The sequence below is a fragment of the Arvicola amphibius genome, chromosome 14 (assembly GCF_903992535.2).
Source record: "Arvicola amphibius chromosome 14, mArvAmp1.2, whole genome shotgun sequence".
Lineage (NCBI taxonomy): Eukaryota > Metazoa > Chordata > Mammalia > Rodentia > Cricetidae > Arvicola > Arvicola amphibius.
Window position 1 is genome coordinate 59,183,156 of NC_052060.1, and position 24,994 is coordinate 59,208,149.

Below are 24,994 nucleotides of genomic sequence, written 5' to 3' on the forward strand. Positions count from 1 at the left end.
TTGAACCCCAATCTCTGTCTCTGGTTTTTATTAATTGTGCTACAGAACCCATCTTGGAGAAGAGTTCAGGATGTGGGTGGAGCATAAGTAGTAGGTCTGAGAACCTTTAACAACAGTGGAAAGCTGTCTACAGTCTGCTCTTTGAGGGAGAAGGAGGAAGAAAGAGGCTTTAGGCACAGATTCTTCTGAAGATTTTCCTGTGTGTTGAAAGTTCCATGTGCGAATTGCCTTCTTAGGATGACATTTCCTGTAGGGAGGTTAGTTTCATCTGGATCGCTTATCAGTAGAGAGGGAGGGTCTGTGTGCTCAGTAAGCTTCTCTAACAGCCACGCAGCATTCACCTCCTGCTGAGAGTCGCTGGGTTCTGCGTACACGGTCCACCCATTTGACACTCGGACTCTCCCAGGAAGCACAGTTTTTATGGTTCTTGTCAGAGAAGGATATGAAGTGTGGGGGAGGGAAGAAGCTTGTATATGGCCACCAATCTACTAAATGGATAGGGTAAGTTTAAACCCAGTGGTCGTGCTCTGCTTCTAAGACTCAAGAAGGGGACTTTTGATTGCAAAAGGCTAATAATCTGCCCATGTGTTTCCTCTTTGGAACCTCTATGCAGCCGCCACAGAAGCCCCGGTCCTCAGAAAATGGTTCACACTATCTTATAGGGCATCATTTCATTTTCATTTTGAAAACTTGTTTCCTTGAGAGAATATCTTTCTCTCTCTTGAGATTTATTTTTATTTTACACACATGGGGATTTTGCCTGCACATGCATCTGTGCTCCACATGCTTGCAGTGTCCTCAGAGGCCAGCAAAGGGTATCAGATATGCTGGCATTGGAGCTACAGATGGGCGTGATCCACTGTGTGGGTGCTGGAACTGAAATCTGGCCCCCCTGGAAGAGCAGCCAGTACTCTTAACTGCAGAACCAGATCTCCAGCTCCACCTGTCTGATTTTAAATAAAATACCATTTATTACATCAATGTACCACCCCAGTATTCATTGTTTTTTATGACTGTGCCTTTGCAGCCTCTCTGGAGGTTAGTCCTCTAGGCGTTCACTTCACTGACTCCACAGGGTCCCTTCTCCAGGTTGAACTCACAGAACACACTTCATTACAGTTGTTAAAGCATAAGGGTCCTCAGTCACGGGCTGGTCATCTCCGCACACGTGAACTGATCGCATGCCCTGTGATCTTTTATGTAGAGAAAGAAAACAGTGCTCTGTAGTCAGCTGTGAGAATGAAGTCGTAAGACGCAGGCTATCTAGAGTGTTTACTGTGTATGCTACACATTTTCAAGTACGCTCCCCACAGATGCTCCTGATAAACATGATTGCTTTCTATAACTTCCCTTCCTTTTGTCTTTGCATTAACTACTTCATTGTCTTCTCTAACTTTGAGTTCTTTTTTTTCCCATTAGTGCATAGTTTTAAGTGGTTTCATTTTTTTTTTCTGTTTAAAGATCTGGAAAATTTAAAAGGAAAGATATTAGAGCCATATAGCACATCTTACTTGCAGGCACATTGCCATGCAAGGCTTCCTATTGCCTGATCTCTGAGTTCTGCAAAACAGCCTTGCTAGACTCCGGCACAGCTGGAGACCTGGTTGTTAACTAGTCATTTCAAACCACTGTATTAAGGCTATAAATAAAGCAATATTATGGCTCTCCTCTGGATGCATTGTTAGAATGAGCTGGGAGAAATTGTAAATCAATATTTAGCATAATTGCTGAGACCTGGTAGGTTTGGATACAAATAAAACAGAATGAGTGATGTAATATGAAACCGTTGGAATGGTATCGGTTCAATCACCCCCTACAAAGTAGCAGGTTGCAGAGTCTGCTCTGATTTTATTTGGCAAAGAGTTTTCTTATAAAGGACTGGAAAATAGTGAATCTTCATGTCTGTTGTTCTGCACTGGCCTTCCTTCAACTCTCCTCGGAAGGGTGTAGTCCCCCCGCCTTTCAGGAAACTTTGTTCTATAAGTGGTTGTGTATGCTCTGTTAAGACACTCACTTAGCACTGCCACGGTGATGACCCACTGGAACATTCTGCATGTTAATAAGCCAGAGGAGCTACAACATGATTTCAACCCTTTTTCTCCTTGCTATGATGCTGTCAGTTATTGCTCTGAAATAATAAAGGAAGGCTATGACCTCCCCTTGTGGCTGTTCATAAAGGGATATGAATATGCATCTAAGGATCAGACAACGTATTTTGTTGCCATTGACTGATTTACTCTTTTGCTGGCTAAGAATTTAGTGGGTGGTAAGAGGCTTCAGATAAGACACTGTGGAAGCTGTCTTATTCCAATGGAATCCAAAGTCACTGAGCATATGTGTGACCCTTACTCGGGTAGAGGCAGTAAGTCAACAAGTACCATTCTGGGGCAGTCTCGCTGGTTTTTAATCCTTTTATGAGTGTGTCTATCAACGGACCACACTCACTTTTAGAAATTTTAGTATCCCGAATCAAATGACTTTGCTAGCCAGATCCTGGGTGTTCATTTATGTATGCAAATTTTATATGCAAATGGTATCATAGTACCACCAAGTAAATATCTCTTCAGACCTGAAAACAAATTCTCCTTGCAGGAAGTAGGTGTTGATGAGCGTCACGGAATGAAGACAGGGTTCCCCAGAGCCTTGGGGTGAGTGTGGAGGTGGTGGTAGAACCGTGTTTCTTGTCCTCCTCTTGTGTTTATTTCATCAAATTTTGCATTAAGAAGAAAGCAATATGGATTTCTCTGCCATAAATAATGGCAGAAAAGTTATTGTACCTCTTCAGAGGTGCTGTCTGGTCTTGTGTTTTCTAAATTTTCTAACATTTACGTAACAGTCACGAGGCTTTCATGGATGGAAAGCTAAATTTTCTAGAGTTATTTTGTTCTACTTACTTGTACCACTTGGCTATTTTGTTTGAAGATATTTCATTTTTAGGTACATTTACTCTTTTGTGAGGAATCTTGATGAGACTTGAACTTAGGCTTGGTTGACTGAGAGAAACATGACAGGCTTGTTCATGGAGCGGGAATTGCATGTGATCTTGTGAATTTTTGAGTAGACAATGGGTAAAGAATTTGGGCCAAGAGACAGAGCCTTCTTGTCCTTAACTACAAGGTGATGTACAGGCAGACAAGTCAGTCCTGTCTGAGCTTGACTGAACAAGCCTTCCCGACATAAGCCCTTGGTTTGTGAGCTGCGGACACATTCCACCGGCTTGACTTAGAAGCTCGTGTGGGCAGCAGAGGTTTGACACAGACCCTCTTTGAACACGATGGAACTTTATAAATTGCAAATTTCATGTCATCTGAAATGCAAATCACCTCTCAACCAGAGTTTTCATCTTTAATAATAAAACTGTGCTTATTCTCCTATGTCTCACTTGATTCTATTCTATTCAGCATAAAATAGTGTAATCAGTTTTTCCCGGGTTGGCAGGCAACGTGCAGCTTTTCTTTTTATGGCAGTGTAAAGAAATACCTTTCATGATGTTTCCTGATAGCAATGCTGCTGAAAATGCTCTGTGCTTGGCAGCATCCTGGTGTTCTTACGTGAGAGGTCCTGCATGTGATGGGTCAGAGAGTTCCACACACATGTCATGAATCGTGTGGTCTGCTGCCTTGGGTGTATCTCATCACTTTGCTTCTGTGCAAACTTCTAATATGCTGGTAATCTGGATTTTCAGGAAATGAAAAGAGCCTTGATTTGTGATATCTGTCAAGTCCTGTGGTAGAAATGAACCCACCAACTTCAGGCCACCAATACATTGAAAAGTTCTAGAATATTTAACACATATCTCACGTGTCATTGGAGTGTAACACACACCAGGAAACTGATGTTACTACTTTTTAAATATACCTTTGTATCTTTTATTGTTATTTTATGAATAAATTTCCGTTTGGAATTCATGAAATAAAAATTGCCTTGGTTAAGCCAATGATTCTCAGAACTTAATATTTACTCCTCAACCCAAATCAAAGTTTTTAAAAAGGAACAACAACAATAACCAAATAAATAAACCGTGGAAATGAAATGCCCAAGACAACACCTTCTTGTCCCCATGCGGTTTTGTGTTTGTTTACGCAGTTCTCAGTCCTTCCCACGTCCTCCCAACAGTCGTACCTCCCTTGGCCACACATGTGCGATCTCCGTGGCCTGGACTGTGGGCTACATGTGTTCACCAAAATTACTGACAAGTTCTGTGGAAAATAACTGCTCTGCCCTGCCAGGATCCAATGTTTCAAGGCTGCTCTGACACTCATCTAACGTGGATGTATCTAACCGCCATGTATCTATGTATCTAACATCATTGATGTATCTTTGTAGTTTTTGCCTTTAAAAGCTATGCCACCCGGGTCCAGGGCCTCAAGAGACTTCTCAGAGGCACAAGCCTGCTCTTAATCTGGTCATCAACAAAAAGCCCTCAAAACTCTTTAATTGGGTTAATCACCATGGTTGTCAATAACTATCTTGTGTAGATCATTACACGATGATCTCCAGTTATATCCATTTTCCAGAAAACGATACGATTTCACTCTTCTTTCCATTCTATAACAGGTCATTCCATGACTTGTCCACTGTTGATACATCTTCACCGAAATGGTAGTGCAGGTACCTCTGCTCTGTGCTGACTAGAGTCCCCTGTGCATGACCCTGCAGTCTGCGGACCCCACCCTGGTCTCCAGTCCCACCAGCAGTGTGTGAGGGTATCTTTTCTTCAGCAGCTTTTCTCGTTGTTTTCTAAAGACGGCTGTTCTAACTGGGATGAGACAGGAGCTCTCGTTTCGCAGACCCTCAGCGTCTGTGTGTCTGGCTCTTTATGTTTCATGTTTATTGGCATTTGTACTGCTCTAGTCCCTGTCGCCTACTTACTGACAGGATTGCTTGTTGTTTTAGAATTTAGTTTTTGAGTTCCTTGTGTGTTCTTACTATTAATCCTCTCATATATAACTTGCAAAAAATTCTTTAATTCTGTCAGCTGTCTCTTTATCGAAGACTGTTATTTTTCCTTTGTAGCTTAGTTGTCCTTCTTGGTATTATTTTCTTGGCAGTGTGAGTCTTTTTCTGTAGTTTTTGCCTATGTTCATACTTCATGCTATTTCTTTGCAGTATTTCAGGTTTGTTAGTTAAGGTCACTGATGTGCTTTGATTTATATCAGGCCGAGAGGCAGGTATTTGCCTTCTTCCTTCCATTTATGGAGACACGGTTTTCTGAGAAGCATTTGTTAAGGAGGCTATTTTTCTCCAAAGAATGATTTTGACACATTTATGGGAAATTAGGTGTCTCTGCATGGACCTGACTTCAGGCCCTCTGTTCCGTTCACGGGTGTTGCATCTACTCGTGAGTCAAGACCATGTGCTTTTATTATTGTGGCTCTACGGTATTGCTTGAGATAATTTTTTCTTTGTAGACCAGGAATAATTGTGCTTCCCACATGGTTCTTACCATCTTTCAATTTCTGTGGGAAATGTCACTAGAATTCTGATGAGAATCACATAGAATCTGCCGATCATGTTGGGAATGTGACCATTGCTACCATATTGATTCTGCCAATCTGTGTCCATGGGAAGTCTTTGCAGCTTCTTGTGTCCCCTCTGATTTCTTTCTTCAGTGTCTTAAAATTGTCTTTGTAGGGGTCTTTTATTTTTTTTCTTATGCTTTTCCTAGTTTATTTTTTTTTAGCTATTGTAAAGGAGATTTCATTGACTTTTTTCATATTGAGGTTTGTTATTGGTATATATATTGAGATAACTATGTGATTTCTGTCTTTAACTCTATTAATGAGCTATATTGCATTTATTGATTTGTTCATGGTGTATCATGTCCACATCCATGGAAGAATGCTCCCATGGTTGGTTGTGTGAGTGATCTTTTTTTTTAATGTGTACCTGAATTCAGTTTGTAAAAATAATTTTTTTTGTTGTTGTTGAGGATTTTTATATCCATGGTCATCAGGAAAATCAGTACATGGTTTTCTGTCTTGTGCTCATACACAGCTTTGCTCTTATGGTAACACTGTTTTCATAACATGAGTTTGGAGGTATTTCATACCTTTTTATTTAAAAATATATTTATTTATCTACTTATTGGTATGTACATGCCATGGTGCACATTTGAAAGACAGACGGCAAATCTAGGGAGTCTGTTACCTCCTTCCGCCAGGTGGTCCTAGAGATGAGACTTAGGTTGTGAGGGCCAGTGACAGGTGCCTTTACTCACTGAGTCATCACGCGGACTCCTCCATTCCCACCTCCCCCTCGTATTTTATGGAATAGTTTGGGGAACACTGTTTCTACTCCTTTAAAGGTCAGCCGTGAGTCAATTCAGTCTTAGGTTATTAATTTATTTATTTTAATTACCAGAATTCTTGTTACTGCTTTAGTCTCAATGCTTGCTATTTTAATATTCTAATTTTTAAATTTTATTTTAAATATTTAATATTTTAATTTTGAAAATTAATTTTGAAAATTTTAACATTTATTTTAAATTTGTTAGACTATCTATATCTATGAATTTATATATTTCATTTAAATTTTCCAACTTATTAAAATGTGGTTTGCAGAGCGTGCCCCAATAATCTTCTGAATTTCATTGGTTTCCATTGTGATATCTTATTTTTTATCTCTAGTTGTGTTATTTTGAATCTCCTCTCTCTGGCTAGTTTGAATAAGGGTTTGTTGATTATATTTAGACTTTTGAAGAACCCACTCACTGTTTTATATATTCTTCATACAAATTTCCATTTTATTAATCTCTGCCATGACCATTATTTCTTTCTACTTAATATTTTTCTGTTCAGTTGTTCTTGATTTCAAAGACCTTAAAATGAACTCATTGAGTTACTGGAGAATTCTGTAATTTTTTTGTTTATTTTAGCATTTGTGGCTATAACCTTTTACTTTAGAACCACTTTTATCCTCTGGAAACAGTTCTGATATGTTGTATTTTCATTTTCAATCAAATATAGGAAATTTGGAAGCTTTTCTCTGATTCTTCAATGGTCTATTGTCATCCAAGAGTATTGCTGCACCTCAACCTGTTTGTGAATGTCCTACAGTTTCTTTCTGTTGACTTCTAATTAATTTCACAGGAATAAGATGAACATCAAGAAAGTTTTTAATTGTTTTAATTTTGTTGAAGCTTGCTTTGTACCGTAAGATATACTCTGTTTCCTAGAGTGTGGCCTGAGTTGTAGAAAATGTATATTCTGAATTGTGGCTGAGCGGGAAGTGCTCAGGGTCACTCGTCTATAATGTCATGGAACACTTTGGTTTATTTTTCTTTTCGTCTGGATAACCTGTCTCTAGGTAATGGTGGTCTGTTGAAATCACCCCTATTATTGTGTCTGTGTCAAATCGTGCCTTTATATCCAGTAGTTTTATGAAATGAATGTCAATGTTTGGTACAAATATGTTTAGAATTGTGATGTCCTCCAGATAGATCAGCCCCTTTACCCATATGAAGCAACCATCTTGATCACATCTAATTAATTTTGGTTTGAACTTCTTCCTCTATGGCTATGATTCATAGGTTTGATCTTTATAATTGAGTCCTATGCTGTTTGTAAGCTTTGTTTATACTTTATTACTGTTTTGTCTTTGTCATTGTCTGAAATTTAAAAAATCGACTTTGTCTTCAAGTCCCGCTAGTCTTTCTTTCACTTGATCTGTTCTGTTGGTGAGGCTCAATAACTACCCCATATTCCCCTCTGCTTACTGACTTTTCACTTACAAAATTTCACTTCGATTTTTCTCTGGATTTTCTATCTCTTTACCAAATTCCTCCCTTGCATCTTATGTTTGCTTCCTTCTTTCATTCAGGTGTGTGTGTTCTGTGTTCATTGATTTTCATGCTGTCTTTTATGTTGATGAACATTCTTTAGTTATCCTTTTGAATTCTTTGTCTAGAACATCACCAAATTTGTTCCCATTGGAGTCTATTTTTGTGAAATTGATAAGCTTTGAAGAAGTCATATTTCCTTGATTTGTGTGTTTCTTGTATTTCTCAGATATCTCTTGCATTTGTCAAATGAGATCTATGACCTGTGTTCTCTCAGTAGATGTTCTGCAGTGTTTAAGAAGAACCAATGATGTGGGATTCCCTCCCACATATACAGTTAATATGTCTTATTGCCACTGGTTAACAAAGAAGCTTCTTTTAACCAAAGGCTTAACAGAGTAAGGCCAGGTGGAAAATGAACAGGTAGAGAGAGAGAGAGAGAGAGAGAGAGAGAGAGAGAGAGAGAGAGAGAGAGAGAGAGAGAGAGAGAGAGAGAGTAGGCGGAGTCAAGGAGAAGCCATGTAGCTGTCAGAGGAGATAGAGGTTGGAAACTCGCTGGTAGGTCACTATCTTATGTTGATGCACAGATTAATAGAGATGAGTTGATTTAAGATGTAAGAGTTAGCTAGAAATATGCACAAACTAATAGGCCAAGCCGTGTTTTAATTAATACACTTTCTGTGTGGTTATTTTGGGTCTGAGAGGCCAGGAAATGAACAAGCAGCCTCCGACCACAAACTAAGTTCTAATAGAGTTAAGATTTTCTTCTCTCCTAATGGGCTGGGGCACCTCAGCAGATTATTTCTCAGTCCCAAAGCTGAAGACATTGCATGATCTCCACCAGATCTGAGGAGGATAAACACTACAGCTGATGGGTGAGAACACTGTGAAATACATAATAGCCAACTGTAAACAATGGCTTCCTGGACTCCAAGACTGTTGGGGAAGTAGAGGAACAAGGATAGAACAGCATACAGTGAGCTGGCTAGTACCGAGGATGGAGGGAGAAGAACAGAGCAAGGCTTAGTTTGTATAAGAGCATTAGAAGAACAGCAGAAGACAGAAAAGTAAATGTAAGAGGAACAATAACAATTAAGGGAAGACACGAGACAGATCCAGCTAAAGGCACACTGAAGAGAAGAAGAGGAAAATAAATGCAGCCAGGAAACCTAAAACAATCCCACCAATCAGGAGCCTGAGACAGAAGCTCTGCGTCCAGACCAGCCTATGATCTTTGGAAAATAACAAAACAAGTCATGAAAGAGAACTGGACAGGTGTGCAGTATTGTGCAGTCCCTCACACAGGCGTGGGTGCCTGACCTGACTTTGTGGATTCCACTCTAGGCCATGGGTGAGATCTGATGTCTACTTTGTAAGCACTACTGAGATCTGACTCACTTTCCCCATCTAAATAGACTATCTAGGCCAGGTCGACAAATAGTAGGGATTGTCTTCTTGAAAGTGCCGATCAATTGTATGAATGCTCAGAGCACACTCGACTGCATATGGCGCCACTTAAGTATGGTCTCTATTTGGCATCCAGTGCTTCTACTTTCTGACATTTTGCATGAGGAAAATTCCCTTGGCAAACAGAGAATGACCATTAAAGGTACCAGCGTCTTGGTTCTCACAGTAATTGAGTATTGGTCTTTTACATGGAGGCGGGAGGGTTCAGGTAGATGCGTGGCTGTTGACCAGCTGGCCTTGCTCTCCCAGATCTGTCTTGTGGCCTTCATGGCATCAACAAAGCCCTCAACTGTGGAAAGGGAGACAATAGAATGAGAACGGCAGATGACATCCCAGGAAGATGGGGTGATGTATCACTGATCTCGACAATGTAAGAGGACAGTACCCCAGGAGCACTGGGTGTCTGGAGAGTAGCAAAGAAAAGGAACACGACTCTCTCTCAGAGTCTGCAGAAGAATGCAGCTGAGCTGACATTTTGGTTTTAACCCAGGGAAATGCATTTTCCCACTTTTCATCTCCAGGAAATGTGTGACAGTGACTCTGTGCTGTGTGAGCAACCAGCCTTTGGTAAGGTCTTACAGTCGCAACAGGAGATGGCAATGGTTCAGAGGATTCACTGTCACATTTGGTTAATCAGACTGCACCGGTTGTGCCAAAATCGCTCTCTCTCTCTGAGAGGACTGCTCATGTAGCTCTAGCTCACCTTGAATTTATAATCTTGCTTTAGCCTCCCAACTGCTGGGATTACTTATGTATACCATCGTGCCTCAGAAAGAAAAATAATATTCTCTCTAGTCTCTCTAAACAAGTCTTTTTAAAAGCAGACTGGAACAACATACGTTTAAGATATTGGCTATTTTAAGGGTTTTAACACATTGTTTTGTTGTTAAAGGGTAATTATAAATCAAAGTAATATATTTGTCAGTTTAATTTATATGAATTAGACCATGGTTTAATCCTTAAAGCATGGACCTGAATTCAATCGTCAGAATTCCTGTGAACAGCCATGTACAGTGGTGTGTGTACCAGTGGGGAGGCAGAGACGGGAGGCTCCCTAGAGTCTGCTAGCTCGTTAGTCTTACCAAAGCAATGAGCTGCAGGATCAGTGACAGACCCTGTCTCAAACAATACAGTGGAGAGTGATGAAGACACCAGACAGTGACCTCTGCTCTCTGCATGAACACACACACACACACACACACACACACACACACACACACACACATACACATTACACACACAATAGCTTTCCTGTCTTTGTGCTTAGAGATTGGTGGATGCACATTTCTATGTATATTTCACAGTTAGCTTTTTTTCTGGATTATACTTAGCAGCCTCCAGTCGAGGCTGTAGCAAGACCTGGAGAGGCGTTCACGCTTATTTGATAAACATCAGAGAAAAAGGCCCCCAAAGCCCATGTGGGCAGTGACTTAAGCTAATGCGCGTTTCTTCACCTGTAAAATGCGATGATTGTGCCTTTCATTGTGGGCTGAATTTGAGTTTCTCACAATTCACGTTGACGTTCCAATCTCAGATGTGAATGATGGTGTTTCAAAGTGGGCTGTGGGGAAGTAACTAAACCACGGGTAATTGTTGCCTTTATGCAGCCTGGAAGATGTTGCCTTTGTCAGTTCCCTGCAATTCGAGGCCACATTGAACCAACAGCCCCTCCCCTGGATCTCTGCAGCACAGGAGCTAGACCTCACAGTTTCAGCATCCAAAGCTCTGGAGAAATAAGAGTGCATGCCTGGCTGTCCTTTAAGCCTCTTAGGTTGTGGTATCCTGTGGGGGCAGCCCAAGAGGATTAAAAACTGGTATAGATGATAAGGTGTGGTTGGAATGCGTGCCTGTGGGTATGGGCTGCATTGCAGCTGGGTTGAGAGCATTCTGAGGGGATAGGTGTGTGCATTCATTATTGTCTCTAGTGTTGATACAGAACATTTGGCAAAAGCATGAGGAAGGCAAGGGTTATCTTGGGTCTCAGTTTAAGCGAAGTCTGTCATGGCGGGCAGTGGATCACATGGCATTCACAGCCTGGAAGCAGAGAGGAAAATGCTGGTTCTCTGCTTGCTTCATGCTTTGACCTGATCCCATGGAATGGCGCCACTCAGATTTAGGACAGGCTTTCCCACATTTGTTACTAGAAACTCTCCTCCAGACAAGCCCTTGAGGTTTGTTTCCATGGTGATCCTAGGTCCCACCAGGTTGACTTCAGAATGAAGGCACACAAAGGAAAAGCCATGATTGGGTTGAAGGTGGATGAAAGCAGGTGGGGAGAAGGTTTTCATTTTGCTAGCGAGCATGTTCTCAGACACGGAGTCCAATGTTACAAAGGGTTAAAGCCCTTCCATGCAGCCGCACATGGAAATGAGGAAACAATTTGAAACTGGAGGTAAAGCACCCTTACTTGTTAATTGGCAGAGCTCTTGGCCAATCTGCGTTTCTACGCTAGTGTTTGGGGAAGCAAAACTGAGGCAGAGGCAGTCAGGCTGTCTGCTCCTGGGCCAGGGATACTGTTGGTGGAGGTGGACCACGTGGAAGCTGGACTCTTAGGAGTTATCTACCCTAGCCCCTCCCAAAGGGTGACAGTGTGTGTGGGGGGCGGGCTGTAGTGTGAGGGTGACGGTGTGTGTGTGTGTGTGGGGGGTGGGCTGTGGTGTGAGGGTGACGGTGTGTGGGGGGGTGGGCTGTGGTGTGAGGGTGATGGTGTGTGTGTGTGGGGTGGGCTGTGGTGAGGGTGACGGTGTGTGTGTGGGGTGGGCTGTGGTGTGAGGGTGATGGTGTGTGTGTGGGGGGTGGGCTGTGGTGTGAAGGTGATAGTGTGTGTGGGGGGTGGGCTGTGGTGTGAGGGTGACGGTGTGTGTGTGTGGGGTGGGCTGTGGTGTGAAGGTGACGGTGTGTGGGGGGGGTGGGCTGTGGTGTGAGGGTGACCGTGTGTGTGGGGGAGTGGGCTGTGGTGTGAGGGTGCTACAGCCTGGAGGAAGAGCTCATCAGTGTGGCTCGGGAAAACATATTATTGACTTTGGGAAGAGCAGTCACCCTCTCTGGGAGGTTTCCAGTTTAGAATTTGGAATAGCTGCCATGTTACTTGTTGCTCATCTCTCAGGACCCTAAATTAATTAATTAGTGTGTATGTGTGTGCATTTAAAGACCTGCAGACTGCACATGCCATGGCCCCCATGTAGAGGTCAGAGGACCAACTCTTACGTGTGTATTCGCTCCTGTCACGTATATTTTTTGGTTGTGATCCTAACCTTTAACAACTGAGCCTTCCTTCCTGTCACCTCGTGAGATCTTGAAGTCAGACTTGGTTGTCAAGCCTGTTTTTAAGCGCTGTATCCACCAAACCACCAAAGACTTTCCACAGCGGTCTTGAGTGAATTAGACCAGGATGGAGGTAGAGAGTGACTGTCAGTCCACATAAGCGTGCGTGCGTGCGTGTGTGTGTGTGTGTGTGTGTGTGTGCGTGCATGTGTGCGTGCGTGTGTGTGTGCGTGCGTGCATCTCTGGTGCCCTGGGACTCTTGAGTACTGTGTCTGTGGTATCTCTGCACCCACCTTTACAGAATGATCTAAAAATATCAGGAATCTCAATCGAGGTTGGTGACTAATGGTGATTACTACGCCTTTCCTTTGCTTGAGGATTTTATGGGACAGACTCGCTGTTTGGGGCCAGATGGAGGAACTGTTAGGAATCGCTGAGTTTTGCTTCTATAGATCCTGGTTTGTATATCCTGCCTGGTGGGTGGTGAGGGTTCCGGGTGTGTGCTGAAAAGCCGCAGCTGGGAAAGCAGGGCTTAACCACTGAAGAGAGAGGGTGTGCGGGAAGCAGGGACAGGAACCAGTATAAGCAGAAGCATGTTTTGTCCCCTCTTGGGTGCTCTCCTGGTACCTGAGGCCGGAGAGTGGACCTTCCCCACCAGAAACCTGGGACTGTCCGTCCTATAAAATAACCAAGGCAGCTGGACCAGTCTAGACAGTGACTGGTCAGCTCTGTGCAGCTGGCAACACCCTTTAGTATGATCCATATGGGATCAGTGACGGACAGTGAGCCAGGGAAATCACAGGTCAGCCACAGAGTTCATCAGGAAGGTGAGTTTGACAACTGAAGCATATGTAAGGGAGGAAGGACTCCAGCCACCAGACCCGGGTCAGGTAACCTTATCTGACCCAATACAGAAAACAAAGTTAGAAAACTGATAGTGAATCCAGACCAAACCGAGCTCTGCTAACCCATGCCTGTGGCCTGGTCAGTCAAACTCCTATAACTGCGCTGATATTGTTATCTACAAAGTTTATTCTCCAGAAATGACAGGACACACACAGACACACACGAGTACAAGCATACGTGCACATGCACGTGCACATACATGTTTATAATTTTGTGTTGAGTCACATGTGGCTAGAAACAAAGGGAGGCTATGGGCCCATACCAAACACATGTAAAGAGAGCAGAAGGATCCAGAGGGACCATAGTCTCAGCTGTCCATACTGGGGCCTTTTTCCTAGAAAAGGAGGCTTGATAATAAGAACGAGTCTGACATTAAGTATCTTTTGAAAATTGACCACAGCACTAGATGTACATCATTTACTTCTTACAATGTATTATTATCAACTAATTTATCAATTTATGGTTTCAGCTTAAATACAAACCTATTCAGTCATTGTCAAACAAAGCAATTACTCGTGTTGGATGAGCCTGGGAGTGTGATGTGTCTGCCAAGTTATCACAACTGTTTGTGGGACATGTGGAAGGAGTTACAAATAAAATCCCAACAGGGGACTTTAAATCAGAATAAAAAGAAAGCAGATGAATATAAAAGTTTCCAGTTTGCTGTCTTTCAGTCTCAGTGGTACTGGTAGGGGAGCATGTACACACACACACACACACACACACACACACACACACACACACACTCCTCCAGCCTCAGTGAACTAGGGGTGGGCTATCCTGCACACACACACACACACACATACACACACACACACACACTCCTCCAGCCTCAGTGAACTAGGGGTACGCTATCCTGCACACACATCCCTCTATCTTGTGGGACTAGGGATAAGATATTTTGCATACGTATTCTTCTGGAAGGAACTGAGAAAACAGAGGAGGATTATAATTGGGTGGTATAAAAGTTGACTAGTATTGCTATTAGGATATAAATATTTTAAAAGTTACAGACCCTGGATTAAAGGAAGAGCTATTTTGTTCACCATAGTGTGGCTGAGGCTACTACCTTCCCAATATTTTAACCCCACTTCATTTAATCAGGTTTCAACACTCCTAGCTATTCCAAAAGTATTGATTTTTATTTTTTTTTAAGCTAGGATCTACAAGACAGACAAAAAACTGTATATGATATTCCTGTAATGACTTATCTTAAGAATCGTGAACTGTGCAGCCGTGATTGTTAGGCCTGAGAGACACCTGCTCACCTTTCAGGAATGAAGAGCTGAAAAAAGATTCTGAGATTCAGAAAGGGTGAGGGCTATAAGGCTGACCTTTCAGAGACAGGAAACCTTTGATGGACTGTAGGACTCCAAGACAGTTCATTTAAAAGACGTCTTCAAAGCAGCGTCGAGGCTGGTTTTGTGTGTGTCTCCATGAGACTCTTGGCTTGTCTTTCTACGTAAGCCCAGGGAAATAATGGTTTCTGTGCTTGTTCATGTCTGCCGCCTTCATGTGGTACCTTGGTTTCTTGGCTTTGTTACTGCTTTTCAGTCTCTCTTGTGGACAAAATTAAACTTTCCTGACCATTTGGCAGCACGGAACTTTCCTGCGATGTATTGTTAAGGAGAAAAGAGACAGGAAAAGGTCACCAGTTTAATCTCCACATAATTAAGGTCTTGCAAACAGCTAAATAAAATTGCAGCTAACATTCTCTCCAGACTGTAAGATGAGATGCTACTGTGGTCTCAGGAAAAGTTAGAATTCAGCTGTTGTATCAGAGTGCAAATCTTTGTTGTATTGTATGGGATTTTTAGGACTGGGCTATGGTGAGACTTGCTTGCTGTGTATATACATATGTAAATGTCTGCATGTACATATATATATATATATGCACATTATGCACATTTTTAAGGTGCCTAATAACTAGATTAAAAGAGCAGTTCCCTGGAGGAGGAGTGAAATGAGGGTGGGAACTGGGGGAGTGTAGAGTGGGGAGGGACTGGGAGGAGAAGAGGAAAGGGAAACTTCGGTAAAGATGTAAAATAAATAAATAAATAATAAATAAACAAGTAGTTTTCAGTTTCTAACCCTAAATCATAGGCTAAACTTAAGCATGCATTAAGGCATAGTATGTAGCCAAGAATTTAGTTTGCTCAAAGTTGAGAGAGTCTCATTGTATAGGTCAGGTTGGCCTGTAACTAAAATACCTGCTTCTGTGTCTCAAGTGGAGTATTGGGATTTCAGATGCATGTTACTATACCTGGTTCCCTTTAATCTTTAAAATAAAACATACTAAAAATCTAAGATAATCTATACACTAGAGTTTTTGTAATAGAAATTAATAAAATTGTCTAGATAAATATGAGTAAGTCAACAAATCAAAAACTATAAGCTAAAAGTTAGGATTTATATCAATAAAAATAATGGAATAAGGAAATAATTTCTTAATTTTTTCAGCAAATTATTATATGGGATCACAACAGATAACATCAGGCATGGTGATGAGATGCTTTCTGAGGAGACACTGTGTGTCAGCAGTCGGCCGCTCCCTGACAGCTGGAGGCTGGCCTTTCACTGTGTGCCCTGCTGGCCTGAGAGAGGCATGGGGTGTGTGGTATCTGTGTTTAGGGTGCACAGAAGAGGCCGACGCGAGTGGAGAGGTTGTTGCTTTGCTGTCTCACCCCACCACTACGTTCTCTTGGAGGTGGTTTCGTCTCCTAAGATTGGAGGCACATTTCTGTCTTGGGGCCTTCACCAACATTTACTTGTTCACCCCTGTCATTTACTACTTCTTACCTGAAACAAAAGGCTCCGAGTTGGCAGGTAAACTGGTCTACATATGCATCACTGGCTTGGCAGTGCTGCCAAGAGTGGCCTTGGCAATCAAACAGCCGTCTAAGACAACAATGGCTTCTCTTCTCTGTTTCAGATTACTTGCCACGTATAATAGCCTCACAGACAAACACCTGGCTGGGTATTTCAGCAATACCAGAATCAGGCGGCATCTCCTAAGATCCGGGCTGGTAAGGCTGTTTTGAGCTCTGCCCACCTTCTTGTTCAATTAACTCTGAAAACTTCCTACCTTTCTTCAGATTTCCTGTCTGTGACATAGTTTTCTCTATACTAATTTAGAAAAATTACTTCCTTTTAAACCTCTGATTTATTTATTTGGGGGCTCTTTCTAAAGAAGAGGAGAGAAATTAGAATGGCTACTAAGGAAACATAAATTATTGAAGAAAAAGCCCTGTGAGATTTCAACGGCATAGTTAATTTGCTTATTTATTCATTTATTCAGTACACATTCTGTGAACCAGGCACTGTTAAAGAGCGGGGCAGAGAAGACCTTATTGTTTCCAGAAAAATATTGTCTCTAATACTCACAGAATATGGTGTGGCAAACATGCACAGTTCACTTCCTCTTGTGTGTATGTGTGCATTTTGATTTTCATTTCCCTGTGATGGTTTATTGATACCCTAGTGCCTTCCTTCATCTTCAAAGCCACTCTTCCCATGCACGCAATTTCCGTTTCTTTAAAAGTGTATAAGGGGGAAAATCTACCTCAAAAACCCCTATAGTTTTCCTTTGAAAGAAAAGGGGTGTGGTTCTCAGAGTGCTGGCTGTTTGCTTTCTTAAAGCACAGTGTTGCCAGTGGGGCTCAAAGAACGGCATTGTGTTTCTAATTGTTGTTTGTGTGCTTGGCACCAGCTGGGTGGAGCTGGAGAAAGAGAGTCCTTCTCAGCCTCCTGGGGCATTGCTATCAGAAGGGTCAGCTGAAACCTGGCTCTGCCAGGAATAAGGCAACCGCTCACACCCCTTGCAGCCCAGCTTCCTCAACTGTGAACTGAGAACACTGGTACCCTGCCTGTGGGGTGGCTGTTACTGTTAGGAACCTGGAATGAGAGACTCTGCAATTACTGTGTGACTAGGAACACTTCTAAGCAGGATGCTAGTTGGGCAGGACTTCGTGTTTACTTTACACCACCCCTTAGAGGCTCAGCGAAGACTTGTTAAAAGCCTGGTAACTAAATAAGGAAGGCAAGGACTTTCTCCAGATGAACAGAGCCAGCAGCAGCCCTGCAGCCTTCAGGCTCACATCACACAGAAATTCCTCAGAAAAATGCTCGCAGCACCCGACCTGTGGGATTTGTTGTTTCTCAACCCCTCTGGGGGATTCATATCCACCTCACTCAAGTTTAAGCACTGTGGCTCTATAGGAGCTTCCTGTCCTACTGGGGAGAGCAGATGTAATCCCAGAGAAGAGATAGCAGTGATTTATGCCAACTGACACAGGGATGGAGAGAGCAGTCAGGATGGTCTAACATTAGACCCTTCCCAGGGACAAGAAATCCTATAGCTAGCGCATTCTAGACACTGGAAGTGGCCTATCTGCACTAATATGTTGCAGCAATAATATAAAAATTATATAGCTAGAAAATTAAGAATATGAATGTGGGGACTGGAGAGATGGCTGCACGGTGAAGAACCTGTACCTGAGTTCTGTTCCCAGCGCTCACACCGAGCAGTTCACAAAGGCCCGCAGTTTCAGCGCCAAGGCACTGAACGCTGTGGCCTCTGCGGGTACCCATACTCACACACACATAGGCACACACAGACACATACACAGACATATAATTAAAAACAATACTTATAAAGGGACAGAGTGTAGATGTGGCTCACTTTTAAACGTAAGTGGAACAAGGGATGGGGAAGTGGGGAGGAAAACAAACAGCAGGATGGATAGCAAGCTGCTTCTTTTACGGAAGAGATCAGAGGACCACAGGAAAAAAAGGAAGGAGTCAAAGGAAGCAAGGAGTGCGGGAGAAATCGTTACTCCAGGGACACACAGCGATCCCCGCTGTGGCTGATATCGAAAACAATCTATCCACACTCCTCCATAAACCATAAAATTCTAAATCACAGCAATTAAACCATATTCTGGCCTGAAAAGTGCAGGAAGATAAAGCGGGGAGCAAAGCAAGCAGAGTAATGAAACCAATTATTTCTCAAGACAAACCGAAGGCTTTCTCTACCGCTTGCTTGCCTTTTTCCTGCTGGTGTTTCCCATGAACTGCAGCCAGCCCGCGCCACTCCCGTGCACGCCTCAAGGCAGCGCCTCCCCTTCCTGGGGCGGGGGCTTTCACGAGGATAAAAAGAACACCTGGGTTCCATCACTGGGGAATTGTTACTCTAATGAAAACCTTTTTTTAAACGTCAAGTGTACCACCTGTGTGTGTTTTCACACTGACAGGTACTGGAGACTTCCTTTCTCCTTTCTGCTCAAAGGAGATGAAGAGATGAAATAGTTATTAAAAAACGGAAGTTCCCAAGGGACAATGGTAGTCTCCTTTAGGCTTTGAAAAGGCCACTTTCTTATTTTTCTCTCTGTCTCTGTCTCTGTCTCTGTCTCTGTCTCTGTCTCTGTCTCTGTCTCTGTCTCTCTCCTCTAACATCTATTTGTCTCTCTCATCTCTCTATCCATCCTCTATCATCTATCTATCATCTATCTATCTATCATCTATCTATCTATCATCTATCTATCTATCATCTATCTATGTATCTATCTATCATCTATCATCTATCTATCTATCTATCATCTATCTATCTATCTATCTATCTATCTATCTATCTATCTATCATCTACCATCTATCTACTATCTATCTATCTATCTATCTATCTATCTATCTATCTATCTATCTATCTATCTATCTATCATCTACCATCTATCTACCTATCAACTATCTATCTATCTATCTATCTATCTATCTATCTATCTATCTATCTGTCATCTACGATCTATCTACCTATCAACTATCTATCTATCTATCTATCTGTCATCTATCTATCTATCTATCTATCTATCTATCTATCTATCTATCTGTCATCTACGATCTATCTACCTATCAACTATCTATCTATCTATCTATCTATCTATCTATCTATCTATCTATCTGTCATCTATCTATCTATCTATCTATCTATCTATCTATCTATCTATCTATCATCTACCATCTATCTTCTATCTATCTATCTATCTATCTATCTATCTATCTATCTATCTATCTATCTATCGTCTATCTATCTCCCCTCCCTCTCATTCTTCTCTCCCTTCTCTGTCTTTTTTTTTTTTTTTGGTACCTAACAACACATTTTCATATCTTGTATTTCTGTGTGTACTTTATTTACCCATTCATGATTTTCCTTTATTCGCCGCAGATCACGAGAAGTGGGAGGATACTTTCTGAAAAGGAACAGAAAGCAAACACCATGAAGCGGGATCATCAGAAACACATCCGGGAGTGCTTAGCCCAAGCCATCTTCCACAAGGTCCTCGACATGGAGGTGGGGGCATTTCTTACTCTCTTTATGATGGACTGGCCACTCTTCAATAATGAGTAATGATTGGAGAATTCTTCCTAGACTTCATGGAAAAGGAAATGGGCCAAAGAGAATTTGAAAATTCTGGTTGATTTCCCAAGTAGCCAGGAGCCCGGAGACCCAAATTTTCCTCCTTTTTAGTGTAGAAGAAATATGGTCATGATTACAAAGTCTGTGATATTTAATTTTCTAAATGTAGATTCTTTTAATTCACAATGGCTACCCAGCCCTCACCATCTGCACCTTAATTTCCATTTGCTAAAAAAAGTGACATCTGTTTAAATATCAGTAATTCCACTGCCATGAATTATCTAGAATCTGTTATTCATTTAAGGCTGCATAGCTCAGCCGTATGTTAAGTTTCACAGAATAGGCATTGAAACATCTGCTGTCCCTCCTACTTTTGGACACATTGGTCAGCACGATTTACAGCCCGAGCATCAACACGTTTTGAGGAATCTGACATTGCACTTTTAGTGGGATATGTAGCTAACCTGAGAAATTACTGCAGCCTTGCTCCACAAAACTGTCCTTTCAATTGTCGAGCACTGTTTTAGTCTCTGAGAGAGGGTGCCACTCTGGGCTCGACCATATAGACGTAACTCAGAGAAGTTGGCTTAGAAAGCTCCACACCTGTGGGTCCAGTAATGTTTATGAACAAATGTAGAACTAAACCAGCAACAAGTTTAGCACCAGTGAAAAAATGTATTATACTGATATCATTACACCACTGTTCACTGAAGATGCTTAATGCATGCAGTTTCTGCTGACTTAGGAACTCATTTTTTTTTTTTTTTACCTCAGCTCATGTCCATGAGTTACAAAAACACATTGTTGACAGTCCCAAATTTGCTGATTTACAAAAGTACCAGTGAAACGGTACATTCCTGCTTAAAAAAATAGTATGGCATTAAATTAAGCCCAACCTAGTATCTAACTTTGGGAGTGCAGCGTTCAATGTTGGATCAAGTCTTAGAGTCTGGAGGCAGGACGCAGCATTAACTGTGAGTATATTGTCCATTATGTCTCATGTATTAACAACATATGATCATGTTTAAAAGAATGTGTAACTATAATATGGAGTTTCACTTTCTCTAACTGAAACATGGGTCTGGGAAGACAGTTCAAAGGGTGGGAACATTTACTATACATGCTGAGGGACCAGAATTTCAATCCTCGGCACCCATGTAAAAACCCTGTGTGGTCACACTCACGCCAATAACCCATCCCAGAAAGGGAAGACTGCTGTACCTTGCTGATTGCCAGTCTAGTACGGGCCTGAGTGGGAGACCCTGTCCAGAGGGACTGGCATGGCTTGGAAGATGGCAGAGCAATGTCTTCCTCTGGTCTCTGCGTGAACACCTAAGGCATTCGGTCCATTCACTACGTGTTGCCCACACACAAACCCACGTGCAGGTGAAACAAAAAGAACTAGGAGTTGCTCCAAACTTGTAAATATTGTAAGCACTGTTTACACTTAAAGGTTTCAGCGTTCAGCGGACTCTGTGTGTTCACAGTAGGGATGCTTAATTAGTAAACTCAGCAGATATCTGTACATCTGAAAAACAGTGAAATAAATTTAGTTTCTAGCTATGTTTCAGAAGGCGCACCTAAACGGTTAATGTACTGGAACAACCAGTACTGCCTCCACGTTGCCACACTGCTTCCCATTAACTGGTGCGGCTCCAGTTTTTCCTGATGTTGTCGTAGGTGTTCACGCATTCACCTGTGCAACCTGCAGTAGCAGACTCGCTGTGTGCCAAGATGAGACTCTCTCCGGTGGCTGCAGGACACTGTTTATTGAAATACTATACAGCGCTTGCACAGAAGAGGGAAGTAGCAAAGTGAATCCTACAAAGTAGGGGGTGACCTGTGGACACCAGAGCAGGGTGCATGGAGGTCCTGCTGCTGTGAAGCACACCTTGAAGAGCAGCTAAGTTAGGAGCACAGGAGAGGAATTCCAGAGAGGGAGGATGGTCATATGCAGGATACCTCGGAGGGAAAGGAGGCCCAAAGACAGCGCAGGGGGCGGTTCTGCGGGTGGTGACATTATCTGGTAAGTTGCAGCTTTGTTTCTGGAAAGTCTGGAATTCCCAAGGCACGCTGCAGAGCAGGCGGTGAGGCGATGGATTTTTTTTTTTCAGCAGGGGAGTGGAATAAATGGGCAGAGCTGTTTGAGAGGTGGCTGCTGGAGATGTGGAGGATGGATTAATGGGCTGGAAATGATTGGAGGTGGGAGGTCAATTAGGAATCTGTTGCCAAAGGGTGCAGCTAACAGCCGCAGAGAGTGTGGGAGAGGCAGCTGTCTATAGAGACAGCAGAGAAGGAGAAAGCGGTAAAGATAGCCACTGTATCGGAAGCAGGGGAGATGGAAAGAGCTTTGGGGACTGAAGAAGGAGCCCAAGGGAGGAAGGAGCAGAGATGCGGGACCAGAAGCCGATCACGTTACAGACAGACCTGCTAGGATGCTGCCTTGGAGAGCAGGGGACCAGTGGATCTGGGGAACAGGTTGATGGTAAATATAAGAAAGCTTGTTGCTGAGTGGGTGTAAGATCAGAGCAGGAGGGAGAGGGACAAGAAGTGCCAACAAATAATCGATGACAACCAGGACTGTAGTGATTGCATCAGTAGGGACCAACTCCAGAGAAAAGGGTTTCCCTGAGGAACAATAAAAACTCAGCAACAAACTGAGTTCAAGTCTGATTGAAAGAAGATGATTTCAATAGGAGGAGTATTTCTAAATCACCAACTATTACACTAAAAAAATTGGAAAATACAGAGGAAAAATAATAAAATAATTGCATAAAGATTCTACTTTCAAAGATGATCATTATTAATGTACATTTCTTTTTAGAACCTTCTAGTCATATTTATACAATAATAAAATCATAATATGGCCAAGGGAGGAAGCATGTGCGCAGAATGTCAGCTCTCGGGATACCTCATCAGGAGATTGCCACAATTTTGAAGCCAATGTGGGCAATGTAGCAAGTTCCAGGTCATCCCAAGCTAGGTTCCAAGACCCTCTCTCAACGAACAAACAAACTCCAAAAACCACAGTGGGGTTTCAGCTGTGGCTCAGCCCTTAGGAGCAGGGACTGCCTGTGCAGGAGTTCAATTCCCAGCATCCCTTCCAGGCAGCCCAGGACTGCCTTTAACTCCAGCTCCAAGAGGTAGCCCCCACCCCCACATGTCCACAGACACAAAAATAAAAATGAATAAGAAAGGACATCATGATACATTGTGAAGGGGACATGGGTTTGTGGCAATCAAGCGGGAAACAGGAGATGAGACCAGAGTACAAAACAGTGAATCTGCCCCAATGTCTCTGCTTGTGAAATTCAACTCCTGGGACATAGTGGTACAAAGGAAGCACCTCCTCACGGCAGGGGTCCTCTGGAAAGACTGGCTCTGCCCTTACTCGATTTCTATGTGGTTCTGCATTTTGCTTCCTCCTGTGTTATTTTCACCTTTCATTAAAAAAAGAAAAATCAAAATCTTTAGAAACCTTTTTTAATGATCCCATTCTGTTTCAGCACAGGCATGTGCCAAACATTTAACCATCTTTTCAAAATTTATACCAGGATTGCATCCTTTTCTTCAAAGAAATAAAGGGGTGGGGCCATCTTCAGAGAGTATCTTTTTGTGCACAACACTTAAAAGTCATTACTCAGTTTTCTTGTTCAGACCCGGAATGAAGTTTCTGGGTAAAGGACACGGACCCTTTTAGCTAAGATGTGTAATTGGCTCTCCTAGAGTGGTGGCAATTGATATCCCCAGCTGCACACTCAGGCAGGTGGTTCTTCTCCACCTAAATGACAAGAGGGCTTACTGAAAATAAAGCTACCTCTACCGGGATTATTTTCCTCTAAAATATTCTTGGCTCTAACTAGCATGATTCTGTCTTCAACAGCGCTACCACCAGCTTGAAATAAAACGGAAACTGGATACCTTAGCTCGGAAGGAGCGGATTCAGAGGCTGAAGGTAAACTCCTTTACCTTTTAATAACATTTTGTGATTTCAACAGCCCCCTCCCCGCCCCCAGCAGTTATTATTGAAGTCTAGAGGCACCTACTTTTGGACAGCACACATAGCTGAGGTCAAGCAAATGGTTCTACTGAGCCTGGATCTCCACTGCCATCAATATAGATGCCGAGAGAACAGGTTCTGCTCCCGAGAAATGCATTTTGAGCACAAAAAAACTTTCCAAGACAAAATTAAAAATAGCCAAATTTGAAAGGTGGCTTTTTTTTCATGGCAGAAGCCAAAGGATATTCATGTATCTCAAGAAAATAAAAAGAGATGGTAACGTTCCTGTATGAAGGAAAATAAAACATTAGAAGAATTATACAATCACACATCTTCATTCGAATGTCACCCTTTAGAATTCTGGTGGGAACGAGCTTCCTCGGTAGAAGAAAGCGTGATCAGATCTAAGACATTTCATGCTAGGTATTTTTAAACCTCTTGGTTGTTCTCTATTTTTGTTCTGTGCAGTGAACTTACAAAATGCATCCATTTGAATCAGGAGATGAGAGATTCAATTAGGCATGTTTCAGTTGAGGGTGGTAGATTTATTTGATTTCTTGAGGTATTTGAAATCATGAGCTGTTTGTTCTTAATTGTCTGTGGTATTACAAATGTGGAAACATGTTTCACAAACTGATAAGTATTTGTAAAGAATTCACAGGGAACCTGTCTCCTCAAGACTAAAATTTTCCTATCTGGGTTGATGGACTCAAATTTGTTTTATTGAGGTCAAAGGCTAATCTTTTTACCAAAGTGTTGACCAAAAGGACATAGACAGCTTCTCAGGGCTCAGAAGAATGGGGGTTCAGCTTGGCTGGCTGGGCCTCGTGTCATGGACTGTTACAGGTTGTGAATGCAATAGCTAGAAGTCCTGAGTTCCAGTGGGGCTCATGTTTCCCTTCCTTTGCCCTATGCAGTGCAGACGAGGGACACTAAGTGGGAAGACTGGGTCACTGAGAGAGTGCTGTGGCCACTTGGGTTCCTCCCATTGGACACCTCTACTGGGACTGTCGAGGCTCACTGCATATTTGTGATTGCCAAAGGCATGTTTTAGGTTCCTTCTATTTAATAGGCAAACTTGCTTCAGGGCATTATTGAGCTGTTGTTTTTGTATAAAATGAATCTTTTCTGGGAGTCTCTTCTGGTTGGAATAGTAAGGTACAACAG

At 42.4% G+C, this 24,994-nt stretch overlaps 1 protein-coding gene across 1 annotated transcript in view; it reads left to right on the top strand.

Annotated features, from left to right (window-relative positions):
- Positions 1-13,265: 13,265 nt before the first annotated feature.
- The window catches only part of Erich3 (glutamate rich 3), a 74,957-nt gene continuing 63,228 nt past the window's right edge, over positions 13,266-24,994 (top strand). The window contains exons 1-4 of the mRNA XM_042054146.1: positions 13,266-13,338; positions 15,878-16,443; positions 19,636-19,761; positions 23,711-23,782. Of these exons, the coding sequence (XP_041910080.1) occupies positions 13,266-13,338; positions 15,878-16,443; positions 19,636-19,761; positions 23,711-23,782 (837 nt within the window). The remainder of the gene's footprint in view (positions 13,339-15,877; positions 16,444-19,635; positions 19,762-23,710; positions 23,783-24,994) is intronic.